Genomic DNA, 20,028 nt, shown 5'->3' with positions numbered 1-20,028 from the left:
ACGAGTTGTGTCAGCAAATGTACTTATGTATCTAAAGTAGGAGTGCTCATACAGAAGGCTTCTCTTAGGGATGTTTCAATATTAGGCTGCAAGGCGTTGGTGATTCAAATTTGGTCTGATACAGAATTCTTGGATGACATGTTTCTTGATTACACTCTGCTGCTATGAAAAACAGACTTCTGCTATGGTGCCGTTATTTTTTATTTTTGTAGTGGAAACAGTGACATAATTTTTATCATTTGAAATCTTTGTTTAATCAGAAGTTAGCATGAAATTGTGGGTTACTGAAGCACGGCACTGTGATAAATACAGAACAAGGCCTGGACCTGCTCCTTTTTTAGAGTGCCTTGAGATAATATGCACTATTAATTGCAGCTATATAAATTAAAATGTATTAATTAATTGACAACTGGACTGTCAGACTGTCCAGTAGGGGATGTCCTGAATTGCACTAATTTCTCAGACGTTAGAATGATAACTTTAATTCCAAGCAACTACTCGAGAGACGTGAAAACACCCGTAAAACAGCCACTTAAACTTAGCAAACTTACTTATTGAACACAGGATCACAGCCAATATGGGTTAACAACGTCAAATTAGTTTGCTTAGTGTGGCTAACATTAGCAGAGCAAGCACCACTAGCCTCCTTGCGGGTTAAAGTTCACATGCCTGCATACAATCAATCAATCAATCAATCAATCAATCAATCAATCAATCAATCAATCAATCAATCAATCAATCAATCTTTATTTGTATAGCGCCAAATCACAACAAACGTTATTGCTATACAATGCTCCAGTTGAGTTCACAGACACAGACATAGCCTATGTACAACTTAATCTCCATTATCTAGACCAAAATATTACTAAACCATGCCGTGCTATGAGTTGCCATATGTCATCTGTGCTTGTTTAAATCCAGGTAGTGAAGCATAATGTCAGTTGCTATTACCCGGAGTTACAGCACCAGTAATATCAGGTGGCTGCACTACAGCTTAGACACAACATATGGCCAGCATTTAAGGCCTATAATAAAAAAATATTGATAATTTGTTTAACTGACTGTGATTTTGGTGTTGACTGGCGAAGGGGAAGACATTGAATTGTTTGGTCGCTGTACATAACTGATACAATGTATTTTCCCTTATTATGAAAATAAGCCATTGTCTGTTTGTTCCAAGACCATCAATGCGTCTGGGATTATTCCTGCAAGAATAATAATTAGGTACAATATTGAGCTATCATCATTATAGATGCACATGTAAGCAGAAGTTATTGAGACATATGTCTTAATATTCTGTCAGCCAGGTAATTTAATCAACAGCAGTGTTATTTTATAAGATAATTTTCCAGCCTCATCATTTCCACTTTTTCAACTTGTTTTAGTCATTGAAAATAAATAGAAATTACGTTAAACAGAGGAAATTGTTTCAGTTATTCTAATGATTAGCAGACATGAGAGACCAGGCACTGGGACAGGGCTTGTTTAACTCTCGCTCTGCGCACCTGAAACAAACCAGGGAGCATTTGTTACACTTACTTGTACTTTAAATGCTTAGTATTTTGTGCAGTGTCTCCCCTCAGGTGCTCTGTTTGATCATGTTTCATGTTTTAATGCTCCAGATCACCAAGGTGCCAGTGCAGACGTGCCTCCAAAAGAAGGACTGCCAATCATGTGTGGAACTGAGGGACCCTTACTGTGGCTGGTGTGTCCTGGAGGGCAGGTGAGGATCACACACACGCACACACGCACAGACAAACACACTCATTCATGCGCTTGCAAATGCATGTGCACAACACCAGACTAACACAAACACCCACGAATGCGATTCCATCTGTAAAACACAGCAGGGTATTTGTTCAGTGTTTTATTGCAGACACTTTTAGTACCCCTCTGTGTTTATATTCCATCTCCTGTTGTCCGAGGAGCCGTAAGGAATTAAAGCTGTTTGTCAGCCTCATGCAGCGAAGGCAGCCTGTGCAATTTACGCTCATCAGCCTATATTTATCAGGGTCTGGAGGGTTGAAGGGGGCAGTATGTATCGTGTGTTTTACAGCAAAGTGGTGAGGAACAAAAAACAGCAGGTAAACAGTCTGTCCCCTCTGGAAGTTTTTACTTCTGGATTTTCTGAGAGACTGCTTTCACCTGGCTTTAAAGCTTCAGCCATTTCTTGATTCACACAAATTCAGTTTTCACCTGTATTGATCATAAATGAGTAATTTGGCATCAAGCACGCTACAAGTAAACATTTTATTACTGTAGTTTTCTGAAATGGAATATTTCTGCTGTTTTAATTTCCCTACACTACAGGAACATGAATATCTCAACTCAACTCGAGTCGACTTTATTTATATAGCACCTTTCATACAAATAAACATGCAGCCCAAAGTGCTTCACAAAATAACAGAGATGGAAAACAAGAGCAATGGTAAAATTATAAAAGTCATTATTATAAATAAAATACTTAAAAATACAATAAATACAGTAAAATTGATGAAATGAGTCAGGGTGGAAAGAAAAGTTAAAAATAAGGTAGCGTTAACAAGATCAGATAAATACAGGGAATAAAATAGATTAATAAATAATAAAATCAAATAAATAAATGTTAAAGCAATGATTAAAACAATAATAATGCAGTCCAGGGATAAAAAAAATAATTACTCAAAATTAAAAGCTAGATTAAAAAGGTAAGTCTTAAGTTTACTTTTAAAAACACCCACAGAGCTCGCCATTTTGATGTCCAGAGGCAAAGTGTTCCATAGCTTAGGGGCATAAAAACAGAAAGCTGTGCGACACAAGAGGAACATTTAATAAGGTAAGCATTCGAGGACCTCAGTGATTGAGCTGGAACATAAGATAACAGGAGATGAGTGATGTATGAAGGAGCAAGGCTATTAAAAGCTTTAAAAACTAGCAAAAGTACTTTAAAATCAATTCTAAAAGAAACAGGGAGCCAGTGCAGAGTTTTAAGAAGAGGGGTTATGTGATCTAACTTATTTTTCCTTGTCAAAACTCTGGCAGCAGCGTTTTGAACAAGCTGCAGTTTCTGAATATCTGTGCATGTTTTGACCTGCCAAGGGACTGATGATGAAACTTAGCTTTAAGCTAACTCTTGTACAACTTGTGTTTAATATTGTACATGATCCCCTCAATAATGTAATAAATGATGAGATCATGAGATTCAGGAAGGGTTAAAATAAATCATAGTTCCAGTTGGCACAGTGGTGTATCGGTGAGAACTGTTGCCTTACAGTATGACAGTTCCTGGTTTGAATCCTCGAGGGATTCTCAGCTGGATAAGCAGTATAGAAAACAGATGGATGAATCTTATTATTGCAGCCTGACAATATGGACGCACTGACGGTCCAATTCACCTTGAGATGCACCTCCTGCCTTCGCTGCTTCACTTGTTGTCTTCAGTCAAGGAGTCATTTGTAATTAAATCAATGAAATCAAGGTTTATTTACTGAACAGTACACCACTGTTTGCTTTGAATGCACCATTTTGACATAATGAGGGAGAAAACTTGTTAGGAAGTGGTTCTGCTGGCCAGATCCACGCTGCTAAGCATCCCAGAATGCTTTGCTTTGTGTAAAGCATCCTTGAGTATTCAAGCGCTATGAGTCCTTTAAAGTGTTATTATTATTATTATTATTATTATTATTATTATTATTATTATTTGCACATAGAAGCTGACTATTGTAATATACAATGAGTAGGAAGCAATTTTCAGACACGCCTCAACAAACCAAAACAAAATGTAATCCTTGAAATGTCATAAGATAGTGAAAAAGTCTGTCCTGTTTCCGAGAGCCTTGGTTTCCTTTATCAGATTTCCTGTTCCTCCTCACTAAACATCCAAAACGTGAATATCTTCAGTTTACTCAAATTCAAAGCAGAACAGCGGAGGGGAAGTTTAGGAGTTTAAAGAAAGCAATATCTTGCGATTTTGCTTGCTAAGACTCACTATAAATTGATTATATTCTATAATACCTTTCAGGTGTAAACCATTGTTGCTTTTATTCTGCAAAGAAGAACAGGAATGAGGGCGTTTAATGTTTTTCATATCTATAGAAAGTCTAATCTTGAAAATCTGCACAGACACTGCTGAAGTCACTTGGGCTTGGAGTTGTTTTGCACACAAGCTGTTAAATATATGTTAAAGTGCACAGATGTTGTTTATTTGAAGCATTGTGAAAGCATTTAAGGTGGATGGAGCAGTGGCTGATGGGAGTTGTTCATATCCCTTCTGAAGGTGTACAAGGAGGTCTGAGTGCCGCCGGGCAGAGGAGAAGAATGGTTGGCTGTGGAGCCCGAAGCAGCAGTGTGTCAAGATCGTCTCCTTCTATCCTTCAAACCTTTCCTGTAAAAAGACTCAGAAGGTACAGCGCTGCCTTTCTTCTCACTCCTTCTCTTCTCCCTTTGTTCTCTGCTTCTCTTTCTGTCTCTCTTACTCTGCAAAACACACATGTGTGCACACAAACATGCAGAGCCTGAGTAATAAACTGTTTCCATTGTGAATCAAAGACCCTGGGCTCTAGGTCGTCCTGCTTTGTATTGATCCATCGAGAAAACTCAAAACTAGCTTATTATAACCGACCGGCGTGATTGTGCTCAAAGCCTTAAGATGGAGAGTCTCTCCTGTGCGCATTTTCTCTCAAGTTGTTTTTTTCATTCCTGTGCTTCCTGACTGTTTCTCTTTCCTGTCCTCTCTGACTCACTCATGTATTTCCATCAACAGCACCTGTCCTTCTTTTCTCATTCGCAATCAGTCTCCAGCCTCTCAAAAGAAACAGCTTCTGTATTTGAACCATTCAGTTTCACAGTTTGCTCCTCAGTGTGTTTATTTCACTGTAAACTGTTATTACACAGTCGAACAGGTCATGGACGATGACTTTACCTATGGAGAAACTCATCTTCAGATATATTCGATTTTTTAACCTATTTATTTCTGCTCAGGTTAAGATCAACATCCCGTCCCTTCCTGTAATCGGGCTATCTGACCATCTGCACTGCACCATTGAGTCTTTTCGGAGTGAAGGCATGATGTCTGACTCCGGTCATGTCTCCTGTGATCTACCCAGCCCTTCACTTATACCACCAACACCTGAGGGCCAAGGTACAGCCTTTATAGTTAACCCCTATCCTTTATTAAATCTTCCTTCAAGGCAGGTGTCTTTTTCTCCTATTTAAGCCAAGGTTGTCTCTCCAACTGGTAAAAAAGGCAAACGACGGCAGTTCATCATTTATCAAAGCTTGTCCATTAGTGCTTTACAGAAGAGGTGAGCCACCTTGCCTGAAACAAAGACCACCTCCATTTATATCATAAATAATGCATTTGATCAAATAGCTGCCGTTAGTTTACCTTGGCAGAGTAAGACTGTTATTGGGATAACCAGATAATTACCAAATTGATCACTAAAAGAGCTGCGGCAGCATTAAAGGCTCTTTGCCTGTGGTAAAGCAATCCCCTGTGGGAAAGAGAACTGGTTGCTCTAGGCTTAATGGGATCTTGGAGCTGATGGAGTTTACACAGAGGGCAGTGGTTTGGAGAGGAAAGTAAGGGCTGAACAACAATACCAACGACATCAATAACAACAATGTTCTGACCCCAGGCTCCCGACAGGTTGATATCAATCTTTTAATAGCTCTTCATTGGACCTCCACGTAAATATTTCAAATATTGCTCGATAGACAGCCATTGTATTTTATAATTCATGTTCCTACAAGGATGAGATTTAAAGCTGCTGTTGGTAGTCCTGGAATAAACATCAGTTCAGGGAAAGGTTTCGAATGTCAACCCTACCCCTCCACACCAGATTTCCCTCTCACTACACACACCCAGTGGCGGAGCCAGGGGGTGAAAACTGATTGGCCACCCCAGTGGCCACCCTGAAATTCTTAAGCATGATTGGCTTTTTGTCATGAAATCAGCTATTGTGTTGTTGTGTTTCAACAAACTGCGGAGACAGTAGTTTCTTTGCATTTGAATATTGTTTTTGTAGATGCTTTGACTTTGGACAAGTATGAGTCCTGTTGACACTCTGTCGAGTTACATTTTTAATGTTAATGTTAGAAATAAAAATAACAAAAGTAACATTTTCAAAACTATTTTATAAAAAGAAGTTAAAGTAGATGTGATTATTGGAGGTCACCCTACTAGGTTTGGGTGCCACGCCTGGCCACCCCTTAACAGTCAGTGCCCCAGTTTGGCCACCCAAGTCAAAACTGTCCGGCTCTGCCCCCCCCCGCTCTGGTAATACCTGCCCACAAACAGATTGTAGTGCACGCTCAATCAGGACGATGTAGGAGGACCAATCAGGAGATTGGCTCTGATTGGTCAGAGCTGACGAGAGCAATTTGAATTTATAAATTGCTGGATACAGAGGCATAGGAAAATACAGAGATCTCGCCATAATCTCAAAATACCTAATTTATTGATGGCTGTTGATGAGTGTTGTGACTTTTTGTGAAACACAGCACAAAATAAGTACTGTTTTTTTTTCTCACCTCATCCGACCAACTGCAGCTTTAAGAACTCTCTCCTAGTCATTAAAATATGGACTTGTTATCACTTTGGTTTATGACAGAATATATACAAAACTAATAACACATCCATCATTCTCTGACTGGCGTACTTCGTAGTAGCATGTCGACGTGCTAAACTTTGATAGGAAATGTGGTGAAGGTTGGAGCTCCTGTCAGGAATTTTCAGCTGGATAGTAAAAGTCTGAAGTTGATTCTGATGCTTTTTAAGACCTACAAATGCTTTTCAACAGGAAAATTTTCCCATTCCAAAGATTCATTGTGAGTTGCAAGTCAGCATTTTAAAATAAATTAAGGGGAGATTTTTTGTTGTCCATGACAGGATCAGGATAGAAGTTAGATGTCTCACTTTGTCCTCAAGGTGTCGCCAAAATCAACAAACCTGGAAGTTTTAAACTTTGTTATTGTTAGCATGTTTGCATAACAGTCACAATATTATACAGGTCTTCAATATGTCTTTAATCAAATACAATGTTGTTGAGTTACTCCCAAAAACATCATCCCCATGCATAAATGTGTGAGACTGTTTCCCTTCTAACAGGAGGTGCAGCACATGATCTCTTCTCCTCTCTCTTCTTGTTGCGTCCACAGACTTTGTGGCCGTGGCGGTCAGGATCTTTGTCAATGAGACGGTGGAGCTGGCAACGCGGGAGTTCATGTTCTATAACTGTGCTGCCACAGTGAGGAAATCTGAAAACACACCGTGAGTCAGACTCTTAATCTATCAGTTCTGCTCTGTCACTCACCGAAAATACACAGTGACACTGAACACAGCATCAGCTGACAACCTTGATGTAAATGTATCACCCTGCGTGAACAGATGAGAGATCAAGGCTCTGTTTGTAAATTGTGATGCATGGCGGTTTTGAATGCACCTCTTGCATTTTCTCTCCCTCCGTTTATTACCGCGCCAAGGAAATTGCCTCAGTTTCCTATTCATTAATCAAAAAATGAAAGTCAATCTCACCATTTTTCTCCCCTCCTTATTTTTTTCCTTCATTTCTGTTCATGCCGAGGAGTGTGTGATGAACGAGCTTTGCTTATGTGAAGTTGCACAGATCCATTTCGCTGTCAGCAGCATGGATTTTTGTGCCGGACGCTCTTTGATGAGTTTGCATGTTTTCAGATTTTGTTTGTGTGTTCTTTCATGAGCGTGTGCTGCTGCTGCCTAATTAATGTGTGTGAAGCATTTTTTCCTCATCTTTGGTGTGTGATCTGTTCGTCTGTGTGTGTGTGTGTGTGTGTGTGTGTGTGTGTGTGTGTGTGTGTGTGTGTGTGTGTGTGTGTGTGTGTGTGTGTGTGTGTGTGTGTGTGTGTGTGTGTGTGTGTGTGTGTGTGTGTGTGTGTGGTTTTTCCAGGTGCATGTCATGTGTGGCGAGTTCATGGGGCTGCCAGTGGAACACACAGGACCACACCTGCAGCGACATGGATGACAGTGTGGGGGGCCCCAACATCATCAAGCACCGTCAGGTTAGTCCTCTAATGGGTTAACACATCAGATACATGTCAAGGTGTTTAATTTGTTTCACTATGTATATCATAAATACTGGGAAAGGGTAGCTGAAGTTTTAAAGGACAAATTTAATCACCAGATGAGATAAAGTGCCCTGAAGATACGAATTTCTCCTGAAAATTAATAAAGAACCCAAATCCGGGTATCAGCTGGCTCCATCTTGCGTGACAAATATTCTAGGATTGAGGATATCAATTTACAAGTCAGCAGATGTTTCAGAGATACACTTATCTGTCTCTGCAGATCAGGGTATCCGTTAAGTAGTTGGCATAGTATTTAAAATGTAAATTATTTGAAGTTGGTGTATCTGATTTGTTTTGATTGCCTTCTCAGGGAGCCAAGTGTCCTCAGTTTGAGAATCCAGATCCTGTGTTGATCCCCGTGGGCTATAAGACTCATATCAGCTTCGAGGGGATCAATTTGGACCTCTACCAGGTAAAGTGGCTCACACAGAGAATTTAAAGCATCTCTGGAAAACAAGTCTGCTCCTTAAAAAAACCTCAAGGATAGGGTATTAGGACCTGCAGTTTTTAACGAAAGCATAAATTAATACTTTCATCTGAAAGGAAAATGCTTGCACACTCACAAAACTGACTCACTAGCTGCAAAAATGATCTTTTATATGTGCAAAATGTGAAATAAATGGGACAAAGGAGGTCTTAAGATCCTCACACTGTTAGCCAAACATCAAAGACCAATCAGAAAGGGAGGCAAAATACACACAGATATACAGTTTTGCAAACAACACATATCCCTCTGTATGATGATTAAGTTGTTTCTGCAGATGTGCCAGCAAGAGCTAAAAGCTACAGTAGGATGAGCTGGCTTCCATTAATCCAGAGTAAGGGTGGTAACTTTGATGAAATGTTAAAACAGCTTTTCATTGTTATGCATGAGATATTCTAACAAAAGAAATGTACACTCTTTTTTCTTAAAGTAATATTAGAAAAGTTCTCACCTCCTTTGTGATCACTTTGACTCCACATAATCAAAGTGTTAAATGAAATTCCAAGAGATAATTTAATATCCAGCGTCTGTGTTGTAAAACATGTCTGCACAGGTTGACTTGTTTTTCCCAGTGTTTTGAAGCCCTCGTGGGTAACGGAGGAGGTGAATTATGGCAGCAGATGTGCAGCTGAGACTCTGCCTGGTGCCGTTGGATGACTTGTGAATGCACTTGTTGTCTTACATGCTACACAGTTACAACAAACAAGTAAAAAGAAAGCAGTCATCCGGTCCAAAATTCTCTGGTTGAGAACAGAGGGGCTGCAAGAGTCTGCAGAATAAGATAGTCTTTTACATTTCTTGCTTTGTGGAGAAGAAAATAAGAGGGGGATCAGAGAAAAGCAGTTTGCAAATAGGATCTACATAAATTAACACACAATGTTTCTTGTTTTTATTTGTCCTATTCTTCAGGGTCGTCTTTTCTCCATCGGCACTGAGCTGATGAAAAATGTAGAAGAAGAAGTAATTGAGGATGGGCCATTCTACACCTTCCGCGGCTTCAATGTGAGTGTGGCTGGTTTCTCGTTGTTCCAAACTTGTCTTGATTCAATTCTTGTCTGTGTCTCAGTTAAAACCATTCTGGGGATTGTTCCTTTGCTTAGCCTTGTCGCACAGCTTGTGGCCAATTTCCCTCCACTCAGCCTAGATCCTTGCAGTAGGGCTGATTTGTGGGTTATCAAAGTGCAATAGAGAAAAACACCCTGGAATGGAGTGAAAAATATTGTAGAGTGCCACTTGATTGCAGGTTCTTCAACCCTAAAAAAGTCTAAATGCAAACTTTTTATCTTTTCCCAGCTGATTACATCTTGAATTCACCCTTTAGCTGCTTCCTACAACCCCTTTGATATTCTCTAGCTCCCTCTAATGGACGGACTCCCCTTCACTTATTTTAGCTGATCTCCACATTGTGGATTCTGTGATTGGGAAAGCTCAAGCAGTGCATAGCCTCCAGCTATGTTCTTTTCCAACGTTGATTTCTTCAGCTGAAAATCTGCCAGATTGGATGCATTTTTTTTCCCCTCCTGTTTTTTCTCCCTTGGCACCGGGGAGCGGCAGCCCACACTACTTGCAGAAAAGAGCTTAACTGTCATTAATCACTGGGCTCTGAATTAATAATTCATCTTCTCTTATTTTCTTAGTTTTCCTACGACAAGTCACCAGAGACCAGTGTCCTTTTCTATGTGAAGGACAAGGAGTCGGGCAAGAAGATGGACAGCACGCTGAATGGTATGCTCCCTTACATTCTAATGTGGAGATCGTATTTATAATGCCCAGTGTGTACACCTCCAGTCCCAGTGTGAGGCCTCCAATGGACATGAAGCGTCTGCTTTTTTATCTTCAACAGACAATAAATCAGAAAATTAGAAATGATGCATAATCATAAATATTTTGACGGTGGATGTATGTTTCAGGGTTATTCATAACAAATGATTGTGAGGCCTGTTTTGCATCTTCATTTTCATGCTAATGAGATAAGCTTGATCAGATACAAACACAGACATCTCTAATGTTGTTCACAATTCAATATTGTATATACTTAAATCCACAGCCTACACAAAAAATGCATACAGTACCTCCCAAAATGACTTATACTTTTGTTTAAGAAGTAAAGCTGCCTGCACCAAAAAGTTCAGCAGAAAACAAATACTTTACAACTTATCAAGCTTTTCATTAAGATAACAAAGTTTTTACCCCCAGGCAGTCAGAATATTGAACAGGAGGCACCTAAGATACCTGCAATGACTTGTTATTTATTGTTTGAGGGCTTTCAATATTACTTTTTGAAACTATTTGGATTTACATATCAATATTTATTCATTCAGTTCAGTTTTAGGGGCTGAGAGATTCAAGGCGCATGCATTTCATTGCATTAAGAATGCCTTAATGTATGAATGACAATAAATGTTTGAAATGGTATTATAACAACAAATTAAAAGTCTGCTTAAGATTCAAATAGCTATTGCAGGATCGACACAATTCATATTTTCTCAGAAAGCTTATTTTGACAAAGCAAAAACAGACGGTACACAGTGCAACCACTAACCAATAAAACATGGAACACTTTAAACAGTAAACTATGTGATAATATTGTGTATTGATTTGTATTATCAATGCACTAACCAAGAAAAGATCATGATAAGTTTCCCTGATGCTTTACAGCAGAATATATATATATAAAGTCATATTAATATTGTTTCTGAAAAAGAGCATTGGCCCCATGGCCATGTTTTTATTGATTCCGGTGTGTTTTTAGAAAAAATATTCACTCCAGATACAAACAGGTCACATATTGAATCAAACCATGGAGAGAATATTTTTCCAGCCCTGAGGGCAGACTGTATGTTGCCTGTAAGGCAAACCCAGGGCAAAAAGGTCCACAAACCACTTGCAGCTGCCCATTATAAGACAGCTCGACCAATTTAGCATTCACTTCCATAACATTGTGGTACTCACAATGGATGGTAAAAAATTAAAATCAATACAGCAGAGTCAGAGATATCATCTTATTTTATTCCACTCATTCTTGCTCCTTGTCGAAACCTGTCTATTACTTTACCCACTGCACCTGCTTGATATCTGAGTGTTCAGTTGGAAGAGCCGGCGTGTGATACTAACATCACTTGATTAAGCTTGAAAATGCTAGCATTAAAGCCGGCAACATTTTTTTTTTTTTCATTTTTAAACTTGTTGTGTTCTGCTCAAACCAGCAATGATTGAAGAGGCATCACTGTCAGTTTCTGGTGTTTTTTGAAAAATATATTTATTGTTTTTTTTCTTTTCCACAAATTACAGTAACAAAAAGCTTGCACAACATTGGTCTGCACATCCATCATAAATAATAACAAAAAAAACAAATAGAAAAAAAATATATACAGATATGAAAACAAAACAAAAGCGTACAACACATAGGCAGATTATTAGTATTGTCTTTTTTTCCCTCTTTCCTCCCAAAGTGAGGGCAGCGTACAGAGTTAGTCAAGCATAATACTTTCAAGAGTCGAGGCCACAGTAGAGTTTAAGAAGCAGAGATACGGGGTCCATATTTGCATGAATTGTCCTTTTTTGGAGTGAAGCAAACAAGTTAAGTGATCAACAGGAAAACACTCCAAGATTATCTTGTACCAGTTAGCCTTAGAAGGTGGTTTTTCACTTATCCAAGTTTCTGGTGTTTTATGCTAGTAGCAGGTAATTAGACCTGAAAACACTAACCTTGAACTAGGTTTGGGGGATGGTGAACACACACCTGGTCCTGCCTCTCGTTTATAACCCCATACCCCACTTTTCTTTTTTTCATTTTAAAACTTCTAGTCTTCAGCCCAAACCAATGCTGACTCAAAATACATCACTTTTAATCAGAGTTTCTGAAGTTTTATGCTAGTAGCAGCTACCTTATCTTATAGCTTCATGTCCACTTTTTTTCATTTTTAAACTTCAGGTCTTGTGCCCCAGCTAACTCCTTCCCATAGCATCTACTTTTGCGTAAAACTGCTAGTCTGATGCTGAAATGAAAAGCCAGCAAACAGGAGTCTGGTATCCCTGCATGCTTACAAACCTCCAGATTTCTGCACTGTCAAACTTTTAGTCTTCAGCTTCATCACAGTCTGACTCTAGTGACATAACTTGATGCAATTAAGAAGATTTCACACAGCTTCTTCTGGAGTCACAACATTTGTACCATATTTAGCTGATGATGAAGATCCCTAAAGACCAATAAACAGACTTTGATTTTTACAGTTCTCCTTTTAAGCTTACTGCACTGAGGGCACGGCAAACTAATGCTGTAAAAACAAGACACGCAGATATGAAAAAAACAAGAGTATGATAATTGTTTTCTCTCACTTCTTCTCCTTCAGTTACTCTGTACAACTGCTCCATGGGGAGAGAGGACTGCAGTCTCTGCAAGAACGCCGACACAAAGTACCGGTGTGTGTGGTGCGCCAAACAGAAGGCGTGTGTGTACGAGAAATTGTGCCAGCAAGCATCAGAGGAGCCATACAACACTGAGTGCCCTGACCCCCAAATCACTGATGTGAGTTATGCCGTCATCTCTCATGTGCTGACCTCTGAACTCGAAACATGCATTCACAAGGCTTTTGATCAGCAGTTGAAGAGTATCGACTTCCATGATTGGGTTATTGATTGATGCAAGTTGTTGCTTTTTTTTTTTTATGAAGTTGGAAACCTGCCTCTCCTTGAGGGCGTGTTGAGGTGATTTGCAGCACATTTAGATTGGATCAATTCTCTCCTAATTGTCGGTGCCCCATTGTCATTGACAGAAATCGATCACTAATTGTAATTGAGGTTATGACCACACAGAGACTACAGCCAAACTGATACAACAGCTGATGGAGATATCACTGAGGAATTTATGTTTGTGTGCTTTTCTGTTGGCAGAATGCTTTATGGAACCATTCTTTGTATGTATCATCTGTTATGTGTGATGGCGGCTCAATCCAAACTCAATTATCTGAACAGCTGACCAATAAATGGCCATAAAATCTGGCACAAAACTTTTCAGGCCTAGAGAGATTTAATCAAACCAGCTCGATGATCCTCTGACTTTTCCTCTTTTGGTGCTATTAAGATGACATTTCAGGTTTTTAGTGGCATATCCTCAAAATGGGCCTCATTCACTAACAGTGCGTACGCACAAATACGTGCTTAAACTGTGCATACGAACGTTTGAAGCACAAATCTGGGATTCATCAATATATTCTTACTTGAATTTGTTCTTACACTGCGAACAAAAATAGAACTTCCTCAGACCATGCGTACGCACAAATGATGACTACCAACTTTCTCCGAAAATGTAAACACATACTCTTTTAACGAAATGCATGACATATTTAAACTACTTTCAGTAAAAGAAAAAAGCCAGATGACTGTCATATAGCCATCTAGCAAAAAGAATGGCAGAAAACTCATCACATTTTCTATTTTCAAGGTTTTATTTCAAGGTTAGCTGCTATTTTAGTCGATATTCTTTTATTATAATGGGTAAAATGTACTGTAGAATTAGTCTGATTCACTAATATACAAGGTGGTGAGAAAAAAATTGTCTGGTAGGCACGTGTCATGAATCCAATGGTGATTTTGCGTATGCACTTATTTTATGCGCAGAGTAAGAACATTTCTACGCATTTATTAGTGAATGAGGCCAAATTACTAGATGTACTGTAACACAATTTAACACAAACATCCAATTTCCTCCACTTGATGTATTTTGTATAATCTTTAATTATCCTCTAATCTTATGAGACTTAAATAAGGATATCCAGTAATTTGGTTTGTGACTTAATACTAAGAGAAACTAGTCCACCCATCATGCTTACATGCTACAGCTACACAGTGAACATAAACCCTCTTACATCAGTATGAGCTTGTCACCATGGCTATAGGGTCTGAGTCTATATTTATTCAAACTTATTTACTGTTCATACTGTAATCACATATTTACTCTCAGTAACATCCTTGATAAGAAAATAATGTTTAGCTGTGATGCATATTCTTACTTAAATGATAATGTATAATGAGCATGCATTTACTGTACATAGAAAACCAGCCAGTATATTGTATCCTGAATTATTTAATATCCTCAAGTATCTTTGCTATGAATATAAATAATCCAGCATTGGTCTAGCTCTAATACATTCACTCACATCCATGCAAACATGACTCACACTGTATAGATGTAATTCTCGACCAAGGCTCTGAATATTAAACACTTAAACTCCAACTATTCAGCCGACTTAAACAGACTGTGTAAATCTCTTGTATGTTCGTATTGCACAACTAATCTGTCTAAATCCATTTCAAATCCTTTTCTTCCTATAAACACCCAACCCCTCCCCTTCCACTGTATCCCCCACTATCCAGATCATCCCTCGTTACGGCCCCCTGTTGGGAGGAATCTCAATCACCATCAGGGGCTCCAACCTTGGGATCCAGAAATCAGACATCAAAAGCATCACCGTGGTCGGGGAGCCGTGTATCCATCAGGAGGAGAAGTACTCTGTCTCCACGAGGTAATACTTAAACACATTGATTTCTTTATGCAAATTTATGAGAAGCAGCAACAAACACACACACACATACACACACTCCTGCTGTTATTTACTGTCGCTTGAACTGTGTTTTGGCAAAAAAAAAGCCTCTCTCATAAACTTTTGGGTACCTTATCAGCTAAGTAGAGCTTTGCCTTTCCTCGAGGTGACCTGGGTGTATATTTTAATTAGCTCATTATGCCACCGTATTGATCTCAGAGTCTCCAGACGCAAAACAAAAATCACTCTTTTAAAAGGCAAATGCCGAGGGTGAAAGAAGTATTCAGATGCTTTTTTTTGAGTAGAGGCACCAATACAGTGTTGAAATAATCAATTATGAATAACCAGCCTGCATTCAAATCCTTCTTTAGTGACCGTAAAGATGTACTGTCAGCATATTTACTCCACAAAGATGGAGCATGTCGTGGAGAAGCTGAAGAAGGTCAAAGCGTTTCAGCTACTTTACATACAGTGTGGGACTCTGCGAGGATAAATGGCGTACACACATTTGTTTTCATGTTTTGAATGCACTTTAATCTTTGCGTCTTTGAGCCTGTGAATGGAACTATTTGAAAAGTTGAAAGGGAAAACGTCTCTCTAGTGAAAGTCCTAATGACTCATGATCACCCGCTTCACGACAGACAGAAGGCTCTAAACAAGATGCCTTTGTAGAGAGTCACACCAGAAGAGCCTGTAATATGCTGAAGCACTATAAATACACCACACTGGTTTGTTGGCATCAGACATTCGCCACAGATTTTTGGTGATGACTTTATGCCGCAGACTCTCTGTTCCTCCTCATCCCAGAGGTGATTTAATGAGCTTTTCTGGAATACGCCTCACAAATCCACTCCAGTCACAGCTGTGTTTAAAAAGTGTTCACTTCACACAAACGGTCTTTAAAATAGAAGACTTCCACATTGAAGCCTCACAGCCACTAGCCAGAGCTGTTGACACCTGGCAGGATTGATCAACGTTTATGACAAATTCTTGCCCCACCATCTGCAGGATGAGGCATAAAACTGGATTTATGAGCCCAGATGGAGCGTTTTCCGCCCTTAAATCATCTACTTTTGCTGCTAACGTGCCTTCTGTGGTCTTCATCTCAGTGTTAGCTGTCCTGTATGGCCGACTGCATGTTTTAGCTCATTTGCTTTAAGTTATCAGCTTTTCCAAATGTGATATTTAATTCCTTCACATGCTGTAGCTGTTAATTGTCTACTTGAGGCCCACCTGTTAGACTGAACCAGGCTCGCCATTTTATGCTGACCTCTTTCATTAGCAACACACTCCCTAAGGACTGCGGCAGACTGAGATGTATTTAGTTTATCACACAATTCCAAGTGCAATGTGGGAAATTCCCTGAGGGTCTAATTTCTACGATGCTAGACACAGCCAATCTGGCATAGGAAATCATATTGCTGCTTAGTCAACAACATTGCTTAAATCTTAGGGAATTGTTTTGCATGTGTGTCTACTTCATAAGGTGATCAAAAGATGTCTGGTTTCAGCTCCTTCACTTACCTTTACTCCCTTTTTTGGAGGTTTTCTCAGTTTATTCACTTATTATCACTAACCAATATCATGGAGCCAAACTCAGTACCCATTTGCATGACCATTTTCTGTGATATTCATAAAAAGTTAATACAACTTGATCAATTTGGGAGATTAGATCTCATGAGGCTGTTGGACTTACATCCTGGAGCTGTACAACTGAAAACAATCAAAGTGACACAGACAAAAGATTTGATTTGCAGAACTTGTTTTTGCATCAGAAATGTCATTTTGTTCATGCACTTTCACAAACCTACTAAAGTAAAGTGGGGCGGGTGAGTAGAGTCGGTTGTCTTACAATCGGAAGGTTGGCGGTTCGATCCCAACTCCGGCAGTCACATGCCGAAGTGTCCTTGAGCAAGACACTGAACCCCAAATTGCTCCCTGTTGTTCAGCGGTGTCTGAACAAGATCAGCTCACCCTTACTATAGCAGCCTCTACCATCAGTGAGTGAATGGGTTAATGAGTAGTGTGCAAAAGCGTTTTGAGTAGTCAGACTAGAAAAGCGCTATATAAGTACACGTCCATTTACCTTGTAAAGTGTACGTATATGGAGAACACATCTTAAACAGAGTCAAAACGATGCATCTTTGTGCACTTTATTACATGTAAGTGCTTTTTTAAAGTGATATATAAAATAAATACACTGATACATGATGTAAAGCATTGTTCTGCAGCCTTAAATCTGTCCTCACCTGTTCTTCTTCTGTTGTCTTGTGCAGCGTGGTGTGTGAGATCGGCCCTGTTCGTGACATGAAGAATAACTGGGGCCAGGTAGAGGTGGAGGTGAAGGGAGGGAAGAGAGGAACTTCCTCCATGTACTTCACCTACAAGGTAAATACTCCCCCTACACGCACACACAGAGACTCCCTCTCTGTCTACTTCTCTTTTTAATTGTCCTTACCTCTGCTTTCACAATAAAGGTATAATACATTTGACCCCCACAACTAAAACATTCAGAAGCCTTCAGCTGGTTTTGTTGTTTTTAAATTCACTGTTATGCAGAGAGCCTTTTATCAGAACTTACCATGGGCACGTCATTTATGTAGAACACACAATTACAACAACCTCATTTGTTGCTAGATTAAGCACCAAGATGCTGTCATATTACAATGGAAATACGCTGTACAGTACAAAAAGCTAGAATTTGTATGCATCCTCTCTAACCAGATGCAGTGCAGTAGGCCCCCTTTTCTCTCTAATGCTTTAACAGGCTCCAGCGTAGCTATTTAACTGGCTTTTCATATCTGTGGCTCCGCTAAAGCTCCCCCACAGGGGAGTGCTCCGCCTAACTGTTTGCTCAGCAAATTGAGGCAGATGTGGTGCTTGTATGGGTGTGTGTATGGGTGTGTGTATGTGTGTGTGAGAATGTGTCTGATAGAGCAGGGGAGATCAAGGAGGGTGAGGAGAAGTGTGTGTGTGTGTGTGTGTGTGTGTGTGTGTGTGTGTGTGTGTGTGTGTGTGTGTGTGTGTGTGTGTGTGTGTGTGTGTGTGTGTGTGTGTGTGTGACTTGCACTGTTTCTGTGTGTGTTGTTCTTTTATGTGTGAGCGTGTGGGCTGGAGCTTGTGTGTGCATGTCAATGCTTGTAGAGGAAGGATACAATATATTCATGCTGTATCTTACCTACCTCTCCACGCCCTCCACCAGGAACCCATTCCCGTAGAAGTGAAACCCTCCAGGGGCCCCAAAGCCGGGGGCACCCTCATTACGATTACAGGACATTCTCTGGACACTGGCAGTAAAGAAGACATCCATGTCACCGTTGGGACTGTGGACTGCACTGTGTAAGGATTTCTTTACTCAATAATTGTCATTCACGCCAAACCCCAATTCTTTTCAATTCAGTCTCTTCAGTTGATAAGTGCTACTTGTTATTCCAACATTGTATCCTATGCAAATTCTACAGTATGCACACTTTGAAGCCCATAAATTGATTTTTTTTCACATTCCTGCGGAAAAAAATTGAATTGACCTTAGCTTAGGTGTCATGTGCAGGATTTTTTTTCTCTCACTGCTGTTGTGATCACGGGTGTTCTGTCAAAACCAGCCCATGGTGACATTTTCGGCAGCAGTAACAAAAAACTAACGAGCTATAGAAGCAGCAAAGCCAGGATTTAACAAGCTGTCAGGCTGCTGCCATGTTGGCTTCCACAGCACAGTGACCCTGTACGACCCTGACTCCTCGAGCCACCCATTGTTGAGATGTGTCCTTGTCTTGGCAGAGAGAGCTTTGGAGAGGTGATCACCTGCAGGACAGGAGAATACCAGGAGAAGGTACCCTCTGACCGTCTTACTGTCACAGTAAGGTATGGAAAGAGCACCTTCAAAACCATCAAAGACGCCTTCGAGTTCCTGGAAAACCCCATTGTGCTGGACCACATACCTAAATGCAGCTTTATCTGGTCAGTATAAAGCTGCAGATCTCAAGCCTTTCACCTTGAATCAAAGTGTTTATACTGCTGATTTTAATTTATATGAAGAAGCAAACCTTAGAATAAAAGTTCAGTGGACATTTTGACATGTAGAAGGCGTAGAAGAAACTTGACCTAGTAAGCGATGTTGATTTTAAAGGAATCGCCTTTTTGTAATTTCCGATAGACTCAAAGTATAGATCAAAAACAACAAATTGCAATGTTTGTTGGTCCACCAATACGATCCAGACTAAATTGCCCCAACAAGCTGGAAATGGATTGCCATGAAGCAAATATCCAAGGTGCGAAGGCAACAGAACATAGCAATCATAGCACTGCCTTGACTTTTCTTCTCTCTCTTCAAGAAGGATGTTATTTGTGGTTCTAAGTTAAATGTCCAAATAAGTATTCAGTGGATAGCCATGAAAATTGGTAGACAGTATTTTGTCCTCCTGAGGATGTTATTTATAACTTTTGATTTCATGACTTTCCATTCAGGGCTTCCATCAAGTCAAAACGTCACTAGGTCCAATACTTTACTTTATCACAAAACTGCAGAACTGATAGTTTTCAGTATCACTACAGAGCCTGTTTTCTAAAATCTCTTCAGCAGATACATTGAGAAAGAAATCATTATGACTTTTTGATATTATGACTAAAGAAAAATGGTTTGGAGAAGCTTGAAATAACCCCAAGAAACTGCAAACTGCTTTTTAAGTAGAGAAGTATAAAAGGAAAAACTGCACAATTGACATTGTTGACAAAGTCAAACTGAGAAGTACTGTTGTGGAAAATTGACCACTAAGAAAGACACCTGCCCTCTCCTCTGCCCTGTAAGCTTCTATCTGTCTGAAACCTTGGTAGAGGTTACTAACACCAAGAACCTTTTTGTTTTTTAAAAATATGTTTTGCCCTTCGAGAGTTGCCCAGTATGCCTGAATTGTGTTTTGTGTG

The 20,028-nt window shown here is 39.7% G+C and overlaps 1 protein-coding gene across 1 annotated transcript in view; it reads left to right on the top strand.

Annotated features, from left to right (window-relative positions):
* Positions 1-20,028, top strand: part of plxnb2b (plexin b2b) — a 151,566-nt gene that overhangs the window by 96,282 nt on the left and 35,256 nt on the right. Inside the window, exons 6-18 of the mRNA XM_034685655.1 lie at positions 1,623-1,723; positions 4,256-4,382; positions 4,960-5,119; positions 7,138-7,249; positions 7,905-8,016; positions 8,393-8,494; positions 9,476-9,568; positions 10,204-10,291; positions 12,919-13,094; positions 14,942-15,090; positions 17,385-17,496; positions 18,311-18,447; positions 18,886-19,065. Coding sequence (XP_034541546.1) covers positions 1,623-1,723; positions 4,256-4,382; positions 4,960-5,119; positions 7,138-7,249; positions 7,905-8,016; positions 8,393-8,494; positions 9,476-9,568; positions 10,204-10,291; positions 12,919-13,094; positions 14,942-15,090; positions 17,385-17,496; positions 18,311-18,447; positions 18,886-19,065 — 1,649 coding nt within the window. The remainder of the gene's footprint in view (positions 1-1,622; positions 1,724-4,255; positions 4,383-4,959; positions 5,120-7,137; positions 7,250-7,904; positions 8,017-8,392; positions 8,495-9,475; positions 9,569-10,203; positions 10,292-12,918; positions 13,095-14,941; positions 15,091-17,384; positions 17,497-18,310; positions 18,448-18,885; positions 19,066-20,028) is intronic.

The sequence above is a fragment of the Notolabrus celidotus genome, chromosome 6 (assembly GCF_009762535.1).
Source record: "Notolabrus celidotus isolate fNotCel1 chromosome 6, fNotCel1.pri, whole genome shotgun sequence".
Lineage (NCBI taxonomy): Eukaryota > Metazoa > Chordata > Actinopteri > Labriformes > Labridae > Notolabrus > Notolabrus celidotus.
This window is presented reverse-complemented; position numbering and strand designations above follow the sequence as displayed.